The sequence below is a fragment of the Helicoverpa armigera genome, chromosome 14 (genome assembly GCF_030705265.1).
Source record: "Helicoverpa armigera isolate CAAS_96S chromosome 14, ASM3070526v1, whole genome shotgun sequence".
In the NCBI taxonomy this organism is placed as follows: domain Eukaryota; kingdom Metazoa; phylum Arthropoda; class Insecta; order Lepidoptera; family Noctuidae; genus Helicoverpa; species Helicoverpa armigera.
In genome coordinates this window covers 974605-991063 of record NC_087133.1, presented here as the reverse complement: position 1 = coordinate 991063, position 16459 = coordinate 974605, and the positions used below count along the sequence as shown (strand labels likewise).

At 39.0% G+C, this 16459-nt stretch overlaps 1 protein-coding gene across 1 annotated transcript in view; it reads right to left on the bottom strand.

Moving 5' to 3' along the window:
- The window catches only part of LOC110382206 (cadherin-87A), a 56827-nt gene that overhangs the window by 9198 nt on the left and 31170 nt on the right, over positions 1-16459 (bottom strand). The window contains exons 5-22 of the mRNA XM_064037758.1: positions 13729-13860; positions 13296-13421; positions 12878-13012; positions 12111-12303; positions 11750-11862; positions 11273-11470; positions 10727-10879; positions 7932-8119; positions 7437-7599; positions 6947-7096; positions 6360-6521; positions 5894-6017; positions 5093-5284; positions 3681-3913; positions 3178-3331; positions 1683-1880; positions 805-1044; positions 172-362 (exon numbers count right to left, since the gene is read on the bottom strand). Coding sequence (XP_063893828.1) covers positions 172-362; positions 805-1044; positions 1683-1880; positions 3178-3331; positions 3681-3913; positions 5093-5284; positions 5894-6017; positions 6360-6521; positions 6947-7096; positions 7437-7599; positions 7932-8119; positions 10727-10879; positions 11273-11470; positions 11750-11862; positions 12111-12303; positions 12878-13012; positions 13296-13421; positions 13729-13860 — 3045 coding nt within the window. The remainder of the gene's footprint in view (positions 1-171; positions 363-804; positions 1045-1682; positions 1881-3177; positions 3332-3680; positions 3914-5092; positions 5285-5893; positions 6018-6359; positions 6522-6946; positions 7097-7436; positions 7600-7931; positions 8120-10726; positions 10880-11272; positions 11471-11749; positions 11863-12110; positions 12304-12877; positions 13013-13295; positions 13422-13728; positions 13861-16459) is intronic.

Genomic DNA, 16459 nt, shown 5'->3' with positions numbered 1-16459 from the left:
TTTCCGCAAAAGCAACGCCCGATTCCATAATTTATCTAAACTTATAATACTTTCATACAGCATCTAAATAATTCATATTAACATTTATAGGTATAATGTAAACATTTATAGGTATAAATGTTAAATTGTGAATTAAAAAAACAGACTTTTCTAAACACATAACAAACTCACAGGCACACTGGTACTCCTTCTTAAATGCGCAGGAGCATTATCAGACGCGATCGCTCGCAGCCACACATCTGCTGTCACCTCCCGGTCCAGTGAGGCACCTTCAGCTACCGTGATGACTCCGGTTTGAGGGTCTATAGCAAACTGCTCGGAGGAATCCCCTGATAGGCTGTAGGTCACTTCGCCGAATTCATCTGGAGAATTTTAGAAGTATTTTATTTTTATTGTGTCTTTGCTGTGTCATAGCAAGAAGACTAAAGGTCGAGTTTGTCGACAACGCAAACGTCAGTTTTCTTAAAAAAACTGTTTACTTAACACTTTAAGAAAAATTAAAAGTCGAGGATCTTGGGCCTTAGTGTACACTAAACGTTTGAAACTGACCTAAGATATTTGAGAAGTGGCTAACCAGATATTGGCCACTTCGCTATACACGACGCAGACACATAGTTAGTCAGTGTCTTACATGTGACTCATGGGACAGGGAAGTTATTAAGTTATGCCTTTCTCATTCGCTTGAGTAGGTACAGAATTTACCTAACCTTCCCCTTTCCGCTTATACTAAAATCGGTTACCACGCAGCATTTCGCGCATTGTTCTTTGACGACATTAAGTTTGAAGCGAACTACACCAATTTACCTTCATCCTTATCGACAGCAGTAACAGTGAGCACACTGGTACCAGCAGGAGAGTGCTCAGTAACAGCAGCGTCGTAAGCCGCAGCCACAAACACGGGATCCTCGTCGTTAACATTCCGCAGCAGCACGGTGACGCCGGCCGACGTGGATAGCTGCGGCACGCCGCTGTCGTACGCGACGAGAGTGAAGTTGATGCTGTGGAGTTTCTCGTAGTCCAGGCGTTGAGCGGTTTTTACTACACCTGGGGAAACAAGACGATTTCTAGTTGATTGTAGAATGTGGGCTGCGGGATTGTTCGAAAGAATAACCACGGGCCTGGTACATAAAAGGCCTATGGAGAAACATGACGGTATATAAGAGAGACAGTATATAAGAAGAAGTTTGACAGTGGCACCGGTAACAGAAAAACTGCATGGAAACCGGCTGTCATGGTATGGGCATGTGTTGCGGAGGAATGAGAGTCACGTTGTGAGGAAGGCTTTGAGCATGAACGTGGACGGATATAGTAGAAGGGGACGACCAAAGAAACAATGGATGGATTGTGTGAGAGTCGATATGGTTAGAAAGAATGACGGCAGATAGAAGAATTTGAATAGGAGAAAACATTCTGCGATGACCCCAAATAAAACTGGGATAATAGCAGGAGGATGATGATGAGAAACATGGCGGGTTTTAGTCAGTAAGAGTCTGACACTCCCTCACGCTGCTAACCCACAGCGGAAGGGTTCATTTGATGATTTCCCATCAAAAAAAGCCTGTAGAATATTTCGGACTGCTGCTATAGTTTCGTGTCTAAAAACGAGAATTATTACAGAGTCAAGGAGGCAATCACTGCTCACGAGACCTGGTACGTCGGCTGGGAGTCAGTAACACACTCACCAGTAACATTATCGATAGTGAAGTAGGGGCTGGGCGGGTGTATGAGCGTGGCCTGCACGGCAGTGTCGCGATCGGTGGCGACGTACGTGTTCAGCACGGTGCCCACCGGCTGCTCCTCCGCCATGCTCTCCAGGTATGAGGGCTGGGAGAATACGGGTGCGAACCGGTTTACGTCCACTATTGTTATTATAAGCTCGCCTGAAACAGATGGAGAATGGTTAAGAATTATTTTTTTTTTAAATATAGGTCACTCAACACAGTCCAGGGACATAATACTTGGTGCAATTCATAAACGAGCGACAGTCGCAGTCATTTGTTATAGTACACGAACAAGCCGTGTCTCTTGGTATTTGCGCGGCAAACCCACGACATTAGGCCGCGCGACCGCCCTTTAGGACAACGTCACATGCACAATGTACTCTGCTATTTTGTGCTCCCTCATGTAATCCCTAATACTACCACTAGGTGCTCCCTCATGAACTACCTCTATCTACTCGCTTTTAAATACCCCTATGTACTAATTTATGTAGGTACTATCCCTATGCACTTCCTTATAATACTACCCTTGTGTACTGCATTAACTGCCTATATATGTACTCCGTGACGTACTGGAAGTAGTGGTACTATGTATAGTTACCATCGGCCTCCTGCAGCGTGGCGGCAGTAGCGTCAGTGACTGTGACCGGCAGCGTCAGCACTGCCGCTCGGCTCCTGTCTAGCTTCTGTGTTACTATCACTGTGCCGTTCGTCTAACAGTATATACTATAAACAACAAGTTACCATCGGCCTCCTGCAGCGTGGCGGCAGTAGCGTCAGTGACTGTGACCGGCAGCGTCAGCACTGCCGCTCGGCTCCTGTCTAGCTTCTGTGTTACTATCACTGTGCCGTTCGTCTAACAGTATATACTATAAACAACAAGTTACCATCGGCCTCCTGCAGCGTGGCGGCAGTAGCGTCAGTGACTGTGACCGGCAGCGTCAGCACTGCCGCTCGGCTCCTGTCTAGCTTCTGTGTTACTATCACTGTGCCGTTCGTCTAACAGTATATACTATAAACAACAAGTTACCATCGGCCTCCTGCAGCGTGGCGGCAGTAGCGTCAGTGACTGTGACCGGCAGCGTCAGCACTGCCGCTCGGCTCCTGTCTAGCTTCTGTGTTACTATCACTGTGCCGTTCGTCTAACAGTATATACTATAAACAACAAGTTACCATCGGCCTCCTGCAGCGTGGCGGCAGTAGCGTCAGTGACTGTGACCGGCAGCGTCAGCACTGCCGCTCGGCTCCTGTCTAGCTTCTGTGTTACTATCACTGTGCCGTTCGTCTAACAGTATATACTATAAACAACAAGTTACCATCGGCCTCCTGCAGCGTGGCGGCAGTAGCGTCAGTGACTGTGACCGGCAGCGTCAGCACTGCCGCTCGGCTCCTGTCTAGCTTCTGTGTTACTATCACTGTGCCGTTCGTCTAACAGTATATACTATAAACAACAAGTTACCATCGGCCTCCTGCAGCGTGGCGGCAGTAGCGTCAGTGACTGTGACCGGCAGCGTCAGCACTGCCGCTCGGCTCCTGTCTAGCTTCTGTGTTACTATCACTGTGCCGTTCGGCTGGACGGTGAACCAGGAACCGAAGATACCTTCGTCTGATACCTGAAAGTATTTATTACATACATAAGATTACAAAGATAGATGTGGTCAAAATGGTTATTAGACGTTTATCATCATCCATAGCCAGCCATAAGACGTCCATTGCTGAACATAAGCCTTCCCCATTTTGAAAAGGACCGGTTGAAAGCGGCCTGCGTCCAGCGCCTAGCGGGACCGTTATTAGATCGTCTAAACATTTCGTTGGTGGCTGTAATACGCCGCGCCTGTCAGACTGTATTTGGATTAGACTGGATTTTGTAAGTTCTATCCCGTATTTAGTGTAGTACTATCAAATAAGACCTAAATGCAAACTTTACGACATAAAAATATTAAAAAGAGTAACTTAACTCACCTCCTTCCCATTCTTATCAACCGCCCTAATAACTTTATCCCCCATATTGAAAACCAAGGACGCATTATCCGTGATATCCGGGTCATCAGCCACCAGGGTATGTACTACATAACCCAGTTCTGCATCAGCGGATACCTCTGCTCGTTGTATGGAGGGGGTGAAGAAGGGTTTCTTGTCGTTCACGTTTATTACGTTTACTGTGAGTTCTGTGGTGCCGGTTAGACTGGGTATGCCTGGGGAGAGAAAAGTATACTGTTACAGCCTTTTTATCGTCCCACTGCTGGGCACAGGCCTCCTCTCACATGGAGAAGGATTGAGCATTAATCACCACGCTTGCTCAATGCGGGTTGGTGATTTCAGACTTTATAGTCCAGGTTTCCTCAAGATGTTTTCCTTCACCTTTTTATCGGCCATTGGTGTCTAAGTATACTTAGAAAGTACATACAAACTTAGAAAAGTTGCATTGGTACTTGTCTGACCCTGGAATCGAACCCACACCCTCATACTCGAAAGGTTGGTTCTTTACCCACTAGGCCACCACGACTTTTTAAAAAAGAGAAAAGTATATGTGTACAATATGCATAATCTGAATCTATATATCATAATGTCGGTGGTAAAATCCAGATAAAACATTTGTTTGGTTATCACTGAAAAACAGCATGAATTTTCGTTCAGTAGTTTTTCACGAACAAAACGACAGTAATGGTAAAAGACTTTCTTCAATATCATATATTGCTAATTTATCATCCCCTGCTTAGCCTTTTCCCAAAGATGTTGAGGCTTCCAATATAACAATATGCTGTGTTTTTCACGAAGCGACTGCCCATCTGACCTCTAAGATTAATTGGTAGTTCTCAACTTACCTAAATCAGTAGCAACAATCTGTATAGTATAAGTGTTCCTCTTGTCATAGTCTAACTTGAAAGACACAGTGACTACGCCGGTATCGTTGTGTATAGCGAAGGAGTCGAGAGCTCCCTTCTGTATCCAGTACTTTAGTTCGAATAGACAGACAGACGGGACGGGGGGCTAAATTATGTACCCAAATCTTACTTTGTAGATTTTACTTTTATCATGTAATATAATTATTTCTGTACGCTTTACGAGTAGGGCATGGTGATTCTTTATACTATGTACCTTGTCACCTATGACCACAGAATAAATACTTTGTTTGAAGAAGTTTTGACTTTGCCTTGCTCATGGATCCACATATGTATCTATTGGCGAAAACCGCATGTAATTACTTTGTTTTTTTTTAAAAGTTTTTTGCTAACAAACAAGAATTCTTATTACTTACCCAAATCAGTAGCAACAATCTGTATAGTATAAGTTCGCGAGTTTTACGCGAAAAAACAGTGGTGACTTATGACAACCAGAAGTGATATGTATATTTATAGATTTTAGATACATACCTAAATCAGTAGCAACAATCTGTATAGTATAAGTGTTCCTCTTGTCATAGTCTAGCTTGGATGACACAGTGACTACGCCGGTATCGTTGTGTATAGCGAAGGAGTCGAGAGCTCCCTTCTGTATCCAGTACTTGAGTTCTGAGTTCATGCCGCTGTCTAAATCTGTGGCACGAACGGCTGCTACTTCCGTACCTGGTAAAGAAAAAAATATGTAGGTATGTATTTCATACGAGACATTTTAGAAAAAAAAAAGAAAATAAATTATTCATGTAAAGGTGTTGAATATAAACCAAGTTTCTTCGGTAAAACAAAGCTACTGCCCAAACGATGTTTTTTTAATTGGAGAATGATAGTTATCAAACACAAAAGCTAAAAACACATAGCCCAAACTATGTTGGCCTTACTACAAAAACTTTAAACCCTGTTTTACACTTGTCTAATAAAATTTTGGCTGCAAAATGAACCTTATGTCAACGTCATAATTTGACATTTTTTTAGACAAGGCATAAACTGACGTTTAAAAGTTTTTGTGGTAAGACGGTGTATGTTTATCTCATGACAATGACGTATTTATAGTCGAGCACAGTAGCTATTAGTCGAAGAAACATACAGTCGGCCGGGAAAGTGGTTTAGCAAATTTTGAGCAAAGTTTCTGTTAGACCATATCAATATCGCTAAGGTTCACTTTTCTAACCGAGCGTAAAGGGGCATTGGATTCGAGTTTCATGATTTTCAAATTAATCTCACCCGTAGGATATCAGATTTTTATCTAATTGGACATCATAAACGACATAAACTTACCTATAGGAGCATCTTCAGAAATATCAGCATTATATCTATCGGTATCGAAGACGGGAGGATGGTTGTTCACATCACGGACCGCTATCTCAACTTTACAAGTCGCGTTGTGAACGCCATCTGTCGCCTAAGGAGGGAAATTAGAGAAATTAAATCCTGTTAAAAGTAAATTAAATCCTGAAAACGAAATTACTGTTATAAATGTCTGTTTCTGTATGTCTTAAGCCGGTTTAATAAAAGAAAGAAAAATAATCACCTCTTCTTAGTGATTTTATTTACTACAAAAAAGCACTAGAGTTATTTGTATTTTGAGACTATACCTTCAATTTGTGACGACTTTACATAAGTGAAATAGTAATCTGTTCTCTCTCGAAGACTTTCCAATTACTCATTATTGTTTTTCCTATTCATAAGGCGAAAAATAGGTCAACTATACCAATAATGGTTATGTGTATAATTTTATACTCACCAGCACAGTCAACAAAATCTTATTACTGTCTTCAGGCGGTGTAACTCCACCGGCTTCGACAGATATCTTGCCGTTAATGGGGTCGATAGAGAACGGGTGGGTCGGGGGGTCGATGATCGAGTAGCGAATATCTGATGTCGCGTCTATGTCTCGAGCTTGCACCTAAGAAATGAAATTGATTGTTTGTATATTATACACCTGATTTGTGAGTCTATTATTCATCATTCATGCATGTCAAAAATATTTAAAACATTTTTGTTATTCTTAATTTCTTAATTCTTCATAGTAATTTGCTGCGCCCTAACAAGGTATAATATATGTAGTAATAACGAGTTTTTTAACTGTAACTGCGTACATTATCCAATAAATTAATTAATAAAAAACTGGATCATCATAATGGAATTCTAGAATTTAAAAATAACTGTTCCCAGAACAATGTTTACGTCCAATAATATATCATCTACCAACAATCTAACATATCATGGACCTAAAGGACCAGTTGGAAGGTCATCCATATATTCTACAAACCTAGAATATGTTTTCTATTTTACTCATCAATTCATTGCTTGATGATAATAAGTATATACCTGTAACTCCGGCTCAAACTTGACAGCGTCTTCATCAATAGAAGCCTTGTAGACTGGCGTGTGGAACACTGGCGGATTGTCATTGGAGTCTGTTAATGATATCTGCAGGGAGACCACTGTCATTTGTCCGGCTCCATCGTCGTCTGTCGCCTGGGAATGAAAAATAGTTAAGTTATGATTGGTAAGTCAGAATGTTAAGAAAAAAAGTGATCTCTCTCCGGTGGTGTCGGGTTGCCGTCCGATCCGATCCGACTATGAGAGTGAAGGAATAGTGAGTGCACCTGTGTCTGTGCAAATGCTTGTGCAGTATAATATGTCCTGCGCAGCTGGGCTGATCTCCTTAATGAGAACAGCCGCCGATCTATACTAAATTGCACCTCAATGAGTTCAGTTGTCTTAGCGTGAAAGCTTTACCTACAAACAAAATTCCTTTTCGCATTATTTCGAATTTACTAAATGGGAAACTATCTATCAACCAGTAAGTACCTACCTTATACTGCAAGAAGTAATCCTTCCTCGTCTCATAGTCGAGGCAGGGCGCGGTGCCGGGCGTCGCACACGGCGCTACTGTAATGAGGCCGCTGCGTCGGTCCACTTGGAACAGTTCTGCGCCATTGCCTGATAGCTCGTATACTATGCCTTCTGTGCCGAACCTGAATGAAGATAAAACAACCATGAGAAGTTTTATTTTCAGAGAATAGTACCTATATTTTTATTGACATTCGTAATAGCTAGAAAGTAGTGATGAATGGTCTAATATACACTCACACAAGTAAATCATTGTTAATATTAACATACAACAATATTATATTAACATTAATTTTAACTGTATTTAATAATAATAAATCTGGTTACACCGCCGACTTCCACATATAAGATTAGGCTTACGTTCTGCATCTATGCTCGCGGAATTTACATTAAATATCACGTCCAGCAGCAATATGGTGACGTTGGCCTTAGAGGATAGATGTGTGTAGTTCCTCACCTGCCAGTATCTCTATCAGTAGCTCTAACAGTAGCGACCCTGGTGCCAGCAGGGGCAGCCTCGGCAACAGTAGCGGAGTACGGCTCGTCGGGGAACTGCGGAGCGTTGTCGTTCACGTCCAGCAGGGATATCGTCACGCTGGCCTTCGAGGATAGTCGGGGGGATGTGTGTAATTCTTCGGCTATTACCTGGTGACGGCAGAAAGGAGTGTTTAAGCCTAAATTATAGCTCTTGTAAGCTGCTATATCGCGCCTCAATGCGCTGCGTGGCAGAATAAAGAAGTTTAAACGACCAATAAACTATCTGAATAAGAGACTGTTAAAAACACTATGTTTAAAATCAAATAATCCAATTATCAAAACCTATTACAAAAAATATGAAAAAATATTAAAAGCAGCAGTAAATACATCCAAAAAACAACAATACATAAAAAAGATAAAAACATCCCAAAACAAAATTAAAGCCATGTGGCAGATAGTAAATGAACGCACCAATAAAACTAGATTATCAGATAAAAACAATATTAAATTAAAACTTGATAAAACTCTAATCTCTGATCCAAAAAAAGTAGTAGATGTTTTCAATAACTTTTTCGCATCAATTGGAGCAGAAAGCCATCACCCATCGACCAGCCAGGGGCAAGGCCCGTCTGTGTCCACAGAAAATACCCTTTTTCTCAGACCATTGGATAGTAAAGAAACATTCACTATTATAAAAAATTTAAAGAACAAAAAAAGTCACGGAGTAGATGAACTTCCTCCATGCCTAATTAGGCAATGTGCAGCTGAACTAGCTTTACCTCTATGTAATCTAATAAATCAATCGTTTAATGATGGAACATTTCCAGACCGCTTAAAAAAGGCTATCCTCAAACCTCTTTATAAGAAAGATTCAAAAACAGACCCGAACAATTATAGACCCATTGCTCTTTTACCCACGATTTCCAAAGTCTATGAGAAGGCCATGTGCGTGAGAGTATATAGTTTCTGTGAAAGATACAAAATTTTTGACGAAGGACAAAATGGATTTCGGAAAATGCGGTCAACAACCCTTGCTGTATACAAATTATGCAGGAAGTAGTAAATATAATTAATGACAAAAAATATGCCGTAGGTGTCCTGTTAGATATGACCAAGGCATATGATAAAGTGCAATTTGACATTCTTCTTGATAAATTATACAAAATTGGCGTTCGCGGTGAGACACACAGGTGGTTCAAGTCGTATCTTAAAAATAGGGAACAATATGTTGAAATAGAGCACTTCGATTATGATCTAAAACAAATAGTAAAAGTAAGGTCAAATAAAAAAATTATAAATGCATCAATCCCCCAAGGAAGCGTAATAGGATGCCTCTTGTTTTTAATCTATATTAATGACTTGCCCAGAGCCTTGGAAGAACCAAGTGTTCTTTTTGCCGATGACGTATCCGTACTAACATCATGCCAAGATGATAGTGATATAAATAATCAGCTGACTTTAATATTCAATAAAACAATTAAATGGATGGATCAACATAATCTCGAAATAAATTACAGAAAAACTAAAATTATGACTTTTTACCCATATCAAAAAAACCCTCTGACAGTTAACTTCACCATAAACGGTACAAAAATTGAAGTAGTTAAAGACTTTACGCTTCTAGGAATAACAATAGATACACATATAACATGGAAAACGCATATTAATAATACCAAGGCAAAAATCTCAAAATTTAGCTATGCTCTCCGCGAAGTGAAAAAAACTACAGACATACAAACCGCACTTACAATGTACTACGCCTATGCAAACGCATGGCTAAGTTATGGCATAATACTGTGGGGAAATAGCACAGACGCGACTACTTTATTTACACTGCAAAAGAAATTAATTCGCATTATTGTAAATATAGAACAAACTGACAGCTGCAAACCCTTCTTCATTAAACTCAAAATACTCACATTACCATCTATTTACATTCTAGAAATATGCAAGTTTGTTAGGAAATACAGTAACTTCTTCACAACCCGAGGAGACAAACACAAAACCAGATCACTTAGACATAAGAACATGCTCATGCTACCTACTTCCCGTATGACATTACATTCAAATAGTCCATATGTAATGGCAATAAAAATATATAATAAATTACCAAATGCTATAAAAAACGAACCAAAGTATAATGTATATGTAAATAAAATTAAGGAAATCCTAACTAAAAAGGCATACTATACAATTCAAGAATACATGAACGACAAAATAAATATTAGCCATACATAAACATTATACACACTACAATACACTAAAATAGCTAATATCTAAATAATTTCCTAATATACATTTATTTATACAAATATAAAGAAATATAATATATAATTTTAATTGTAAATTAACTATTCCTATTATACCTAATGTTTAAAACTACCATAAAAATTTAGAATTAGTTTTAAGTATTTTAAGTGTACTGGCATTAAATGCCAAATGTTGCTGTGCCCTAACAGGGTCCACAAATGTACCTAGCTATAAGCTTTTTGTAACACCATGTGAAACTTGTGGAATGCAATAAATGATATGAATATGAATATGAATATGAATATCTTACGATGGTGGACTTGGTTTAGTGGCGAGACTTTTCTGGTTAACAAAAAATAAGGGGAATAAGTAATAAAATGCTGAATTCTTGGACCAGTTTTCTAAACTTTATTTGACTCGATAGAAGTAAACAGAATTTTCAGTTAGTTTTAACATCGCTCCATTGTTTACGAAAACAGCAGACTAATTTCGACTGGTAAAACCAACAAATGTTAGCAAGCTTACCTCCAAAATAAACTTCCTCTGATTAGGATCTTCGTAATCCAGTGTGGAGTTGAGCCGCAACGTGACAGAAGCACTACCAGTCGCCGTGGACGGTTCTACTATAAACGCTCCCATCTCATCTGATAGGCGGAGCGTGAATACTGAGTTGAGGCCCTGGAAAGATATGAGTAAAATTATGGATATTTTATTTTATGGTATTTGGGAGATCGGTATTTTACTTGAACATCTATCCTTAATAACATATGGAATGCTAATAAAGAACTGAGCATTGAGTGTAAATTAATTATAGAGCATTTGAGTTTGCTTAAATGTTTAAATGTTGTGCATTTTGTGCAATGTATGCGCATACGTTTTTTTTGTTGCGCAAAATGCAACACTACCAATACTTAATGCGAACTTCACTTTTGTTTAAGTTCACATAAGACGCTTATATCTAGTATCTATACGTAAAAACTTATAGGTTCTACACTATCCATATTCAATATCTATAGTTATGAAAGTCTTATTCTTCGTCCCTAAAATATTCTCCATACAGTCCCCACTCACCACATCAGTATCAGTGACCACCATATCCAGGTTCGGCAGCGGAGTCTCCACCGGCAGACTCTCAGGTATCTCCACGAAGTACTCGCGACGGTTGAAGCGAGGAGGCTCGTCGTTCACGTCCTTGATGGTGATGGTGACGGTAGCGAGGGTCGAAGTTAGGTCGGAGATTACTGGGACGCCGTTTACTAGTTCTGTTGCCTGGGGGAAAATATGAGCATGAAAAGGATTTTGATTATTTTATGGTGTTGTGGGCAGGTAAAGATATAGGGTTATTTGTTTATATTATTAAGAATAACAATACAAACATGGTTGACATTATACCTACATATATGCAGCAATTATCACATGGCAACATATTCAACTGAATAATTAATTTATATGAAATGAAAACTAGGGTTTAACTCAAATCTATCATACATTTTTATGAAGGCAAAAGAAACTAATATTACATCTAAAACACGTGTATGAGATACTCACTCTAACGGTAAGGTTAAGAGGTGATGATGGGTCAGCTAGTGCTTCTCTGTCCAGTGGCTTAGCAGTCCTCAGTTCACCTGTCTGACTGTCTAGTAGGAAGAAGTCCAGGGGATCTGAAAGAAAAAACCTACATTACATACTACATTTTTAAGATAATTTATTATTATAAGACACTTTATATCCCTATTACTGTGTTTCGCCGTTATTCTATCTGCCTTCATATCATCGGTAGCCGATAAATGGCGCTTAAATTGTCAAAAGATGGTCATCAATTCACGGATGAAAAGTGGCTTACTACTTTGCGGCTATTATTTAACCACTATCTTGTGCCATCTACCACCCAATTTCATACAGAACTTACTAGTAACTAGTTCCAGCAGCACAGGCCTAGGCCGGGCCCGGTCAGCGTCTCTAGCATGCACGGTGAGGGCCAGCGTCCCGACCGGGGCGTCCTCAGCTAGGGCTGCGCTGAGAGAGCCGCTGAATACTGGCGGGGTGTTCTGAACATCTACTACTTTGATCTCTATGTGAGTACTTGAGTTAAGGGTGCCGTCCTGGAATGAAATATTTTAAATGAATTTTTAGATGTAATACGTGTCATTGGTACACTGATATTGTTTGGTCTCATAAATTGCATTTACTTTGACATTTCGACACAGTCAAGTAACTTTTCTGTCTTCAAAAGTTAGGCCGTATACAGAAGGAAGGCTGGAAAGCGCTTATCGGCGCTTGACAGCGCTGGTAACCCGCGCAGGAAAATATATGAACACGCGCCGATAAGCGCTGACCAGCGCCGATAAAAGCTGGAAACTCATAACTTCTTCCAGCTTTCTTTCTGTATACGGTCTTACTGTCTGCCACTTGCTGAGAATAAATCCCTATTACATTTCAAAATGAAATTTCTATTACAAGACTAGTTACGTTATAATCTGACACATTTCCAAATCTGACGTACGCAATACTTGAGCAAATTATCCTGCTCAAATAAATTACAATATCTTCAACCTCTGCTTCGTGTTGAAGTGTAATTCTAGTATTAAAGATACGTATACCTTTACGTTATTTGTCATTAAATAAAATACTTGAAAATTACAAGTTCCGTTACTCATTTATCTTTATTATACTCACAGTAGCATACAACTGGTACTGGTAGAACTGTCTTTCATTGTAATTCAGCGGTTTCTTCAGCACCAGCGCTCCGGTATACTGGTGAGCTGATGAGTTCAGGGCTACCACTTCAAATGTTTCACAAGCTTCAGGCCACTGAAATTTTATAAACAAAGATTATATACCACCAGCATTGTTACATATAACATCTTCTTACTTCACTTTTGTACACAATAACGGTAACTTTCAAAAATGTATCCATCTATTGATTGCATACCTATTTATACTGGAGATAAGAATTTTATATAATAGTTTTGTCTGTCGGTCCATTTGCATACTGGGAATAGCAGGAATTTGACATAACTTGTATGAGACTAATGTGACAATTCTATCTCTAGTAAAGAAAACAACAAATGGGTACTATGGTTGCGAAGTTTACCTGTTCACTGGGCACACATCCCACTTCAAGACTGTCTCCCACGGAATCCCTGTCTTCTACAAGAATATTGTCTAATAAAGTCTTTCCAACTTCTTCGTCTTCAGGTACGTCGACTTCATAAGGACTCTGGAAGATAATTTATGAAAAGATACAGTTTAACAAAATAAAGTTACAGCAATGAAGGTCCTACAGTTACAAAATCCTGTGGGCAACCCAAATTGAGCCGTGTACTCTTGGTTACATGGTTGAAATTAGACTGTCTGGAAACAACTGGGATTGTAGTAAATATAGGACTACTCTTACTTCGATTGATAGATTGTAAACATTTATTTATTGTACAATGTCCAAGTTCGGAGAATCTGAGAATAACTTCAAGAAGGCAATTTAAATCAAATAATTATAATTATTGGTAATAATAGTTGGGAGTGCTTACATTTTTAAACATAGGTGGGTTATCATTCTCATCCAGCACGATGACGGTGACCGGTTGTGACTGCACAAGATTCTGTTCTTTCGCTGGATCCTCATCTTCTATGGAAACCAGGAACTTTATCGTGTCTTCCATCTGGAATGTTACGAGATACATTAGTTTTTGGTTCTATGATGAAGAAGAAAACACCCTTAGCCTACCCAAAATAAAATTGGGATAAGAGCAGGAGAATAATGATGATGATAAGGTTAGTGATCCTGTTGATTATGCCCCTTATTTAACTTGACAAAGGAAAACATTTTTGCAATCCACAAAATTACGTGATGACTATTTCGTGGATGGTTTTAAGTGTAGGTAGGAATAGACAAGATTAGAGTGACGAAATTGGTTTTGTAATGATTAGGAATTAGCCCTATATTTGGGATAATCCTAAGTTACACTGTACAGTGGATGATGATCCTACTAATATTATAAACGTGAAAGTTTGTATGGATGGATGTATGGATGTTTGTTACTCTTTCACGCAAAAACTACTGAATGGATTTTAATGAAACTTTACAATAATATAGCTTATACATCAGAATAACACATAGGCTACAATTTGAAAACATATTGTTCGAAATACTAAACCTGCGCAGACGAAGTCGCGGGCACCAGCTAGTAATGCAATATAATCAACTAAAACGGGTGTCTATTTACAAACAACGTGGGCGCGACATTCTTAACTAAGAATTATCTAATCAATGCAAAAAAACACTAGGGTCAAACACACATCACCTTTAATTTTAATAGCATCCTTCAATTACTGACCTTCCGACCCTGAGCTCAAGTTGATTACACTCATTTGCAAAGCCGACGTAACTACGAGCCATGCCTAATTATAATTTGTAAACTCTTATACTTACAAAAAACATTATGCAGATTTTATAATACTTGTTAGGTATGCATACTATAATGTTTTTTTTTAAATATAATTATAAGCGCTTTGTTATTATGAAGTCTGTGAATTTTAACGGTGTCAGCCTTGGAAATTAAAAGCCACATTAAAAAAGAAACAAAAGACATTTTTGTTTTAAAAGATCATAACCAAAGTCGAGGCATGACTTAGGCCCAGGTACACCGCCTACATAAACCACCGTATTAATTGTAAGCAAAAATTCACAATAAACAATTGTTTTCAGGAAAGTAACGTTTATGTTGTCGATGAACTTTGGCCTGAAACTGCTACTAGAAACGAAAATTCACCAGCTTTAAAGCTAAAAAAGATTAACTTTAAAACGTTATATTTTTAAACGGTTTTTATTTAGCTCACCCCGTTTGTTTTATTTATTATTTATTCATTCTTGGGTCAAATTTAGAAATTGAAATTTCAGTGCCTTCCTGTTGTCAGATTGATCTGAAATTTGGTACACACCTTTATTTCCGATGACAATACAATACAGTAATATCAATAACATTGCAAATCCAAGATGGCCGCCGGTACAAAATGGCGGATAACGTAGGTTTTATCAATCCCATCAATGTGGGTATCAAATGAAAGTGCTCAACCAGTAGAATACAATGTACTATATAAAATTCAAATCCAAGATGGCGGCCTCTACAAAATGGCGGATAACTTAGGTTTTATCAATCCCATCAACATGGGTATCAAATGAAAGGTCTCAACAAGTAGAATACAATTTACTATGCAAAATTGAAATTTAAGATGGCTGCCGCTACCAAATGGCTGATAACAATTTTTAAACGGTTTTATTTAGCTCATCCCGTTTGTTTTATTCTTGGGTCAAATTTAGTAATTCAAATTTCACCCTCTTCCTGTCAACCGATTAATCTGAAATTTTGTATACACCTTTAATTCCAATGACAATACAATATAGTAATATCAATAACATTGTAAATCTAATATGGCCGCCGGTACAAAATGGGGGATTACATATTTTTCCACAACCCCCTCAATATGGGTATCAAATGAAAGGGCTACACAAGTAGAATACTGTAAGCAACCCCAGCGGGGCCCAACAGGGCCAAGGCCTGCCTGGGCTGCGGGATTGTTCGAAAGAGTTACCGTGGCCCTGGTACATAAAAGGCCTACGACGAAACATAACTATTTTTAGTCAGTAAGAGTCTGGCACCCCCTTACCGCTGCTGACCCAGGGAGGGGTCACTTGATGATTTTTGGCGTCGTTAAAAAAATTGACTTTTTTTTAAATTAGATTGTAATAAATTATCAGGTAAGAGACCGTGTAATAATGATGCACTAAATGAATTAGATAGAATGAGGAATGTTCGGTAGGCATTTTCATTAAATACTAAAAACTAGAAAATAAAAAATCGGTAAAAAAACTTTTAAGTCAAACGGTTTTATCTTATGTGCACTGAAAACTAGAAAATAAAAAAATTGTTACTTACCTGTCAACCTACGTAGGTGGTCTTGGTCATATTAGACAATTATTTAACGAAAATGTTGTAGATGTAGAAGACTATGTACCTTACTTTACCTTATGCGTGTGCCCGCATTCGGGCTGTATACTCGAGCATATCCCCCTCCGCACCGCGCCGCGCGCCGCATGCCAGGCCACGCCCTATCTTTTTGCTTGCTAACGCATGAGTTGCTTTGCGTTGACGCAGAATTAACATGTTCCCGTGGGAATTTTGAGAAAAAACGTATCCTATATTAATTACTCCCGTGATTGAAATGAATCTAATGATACCGCATACATATTTTTTTAAAGGG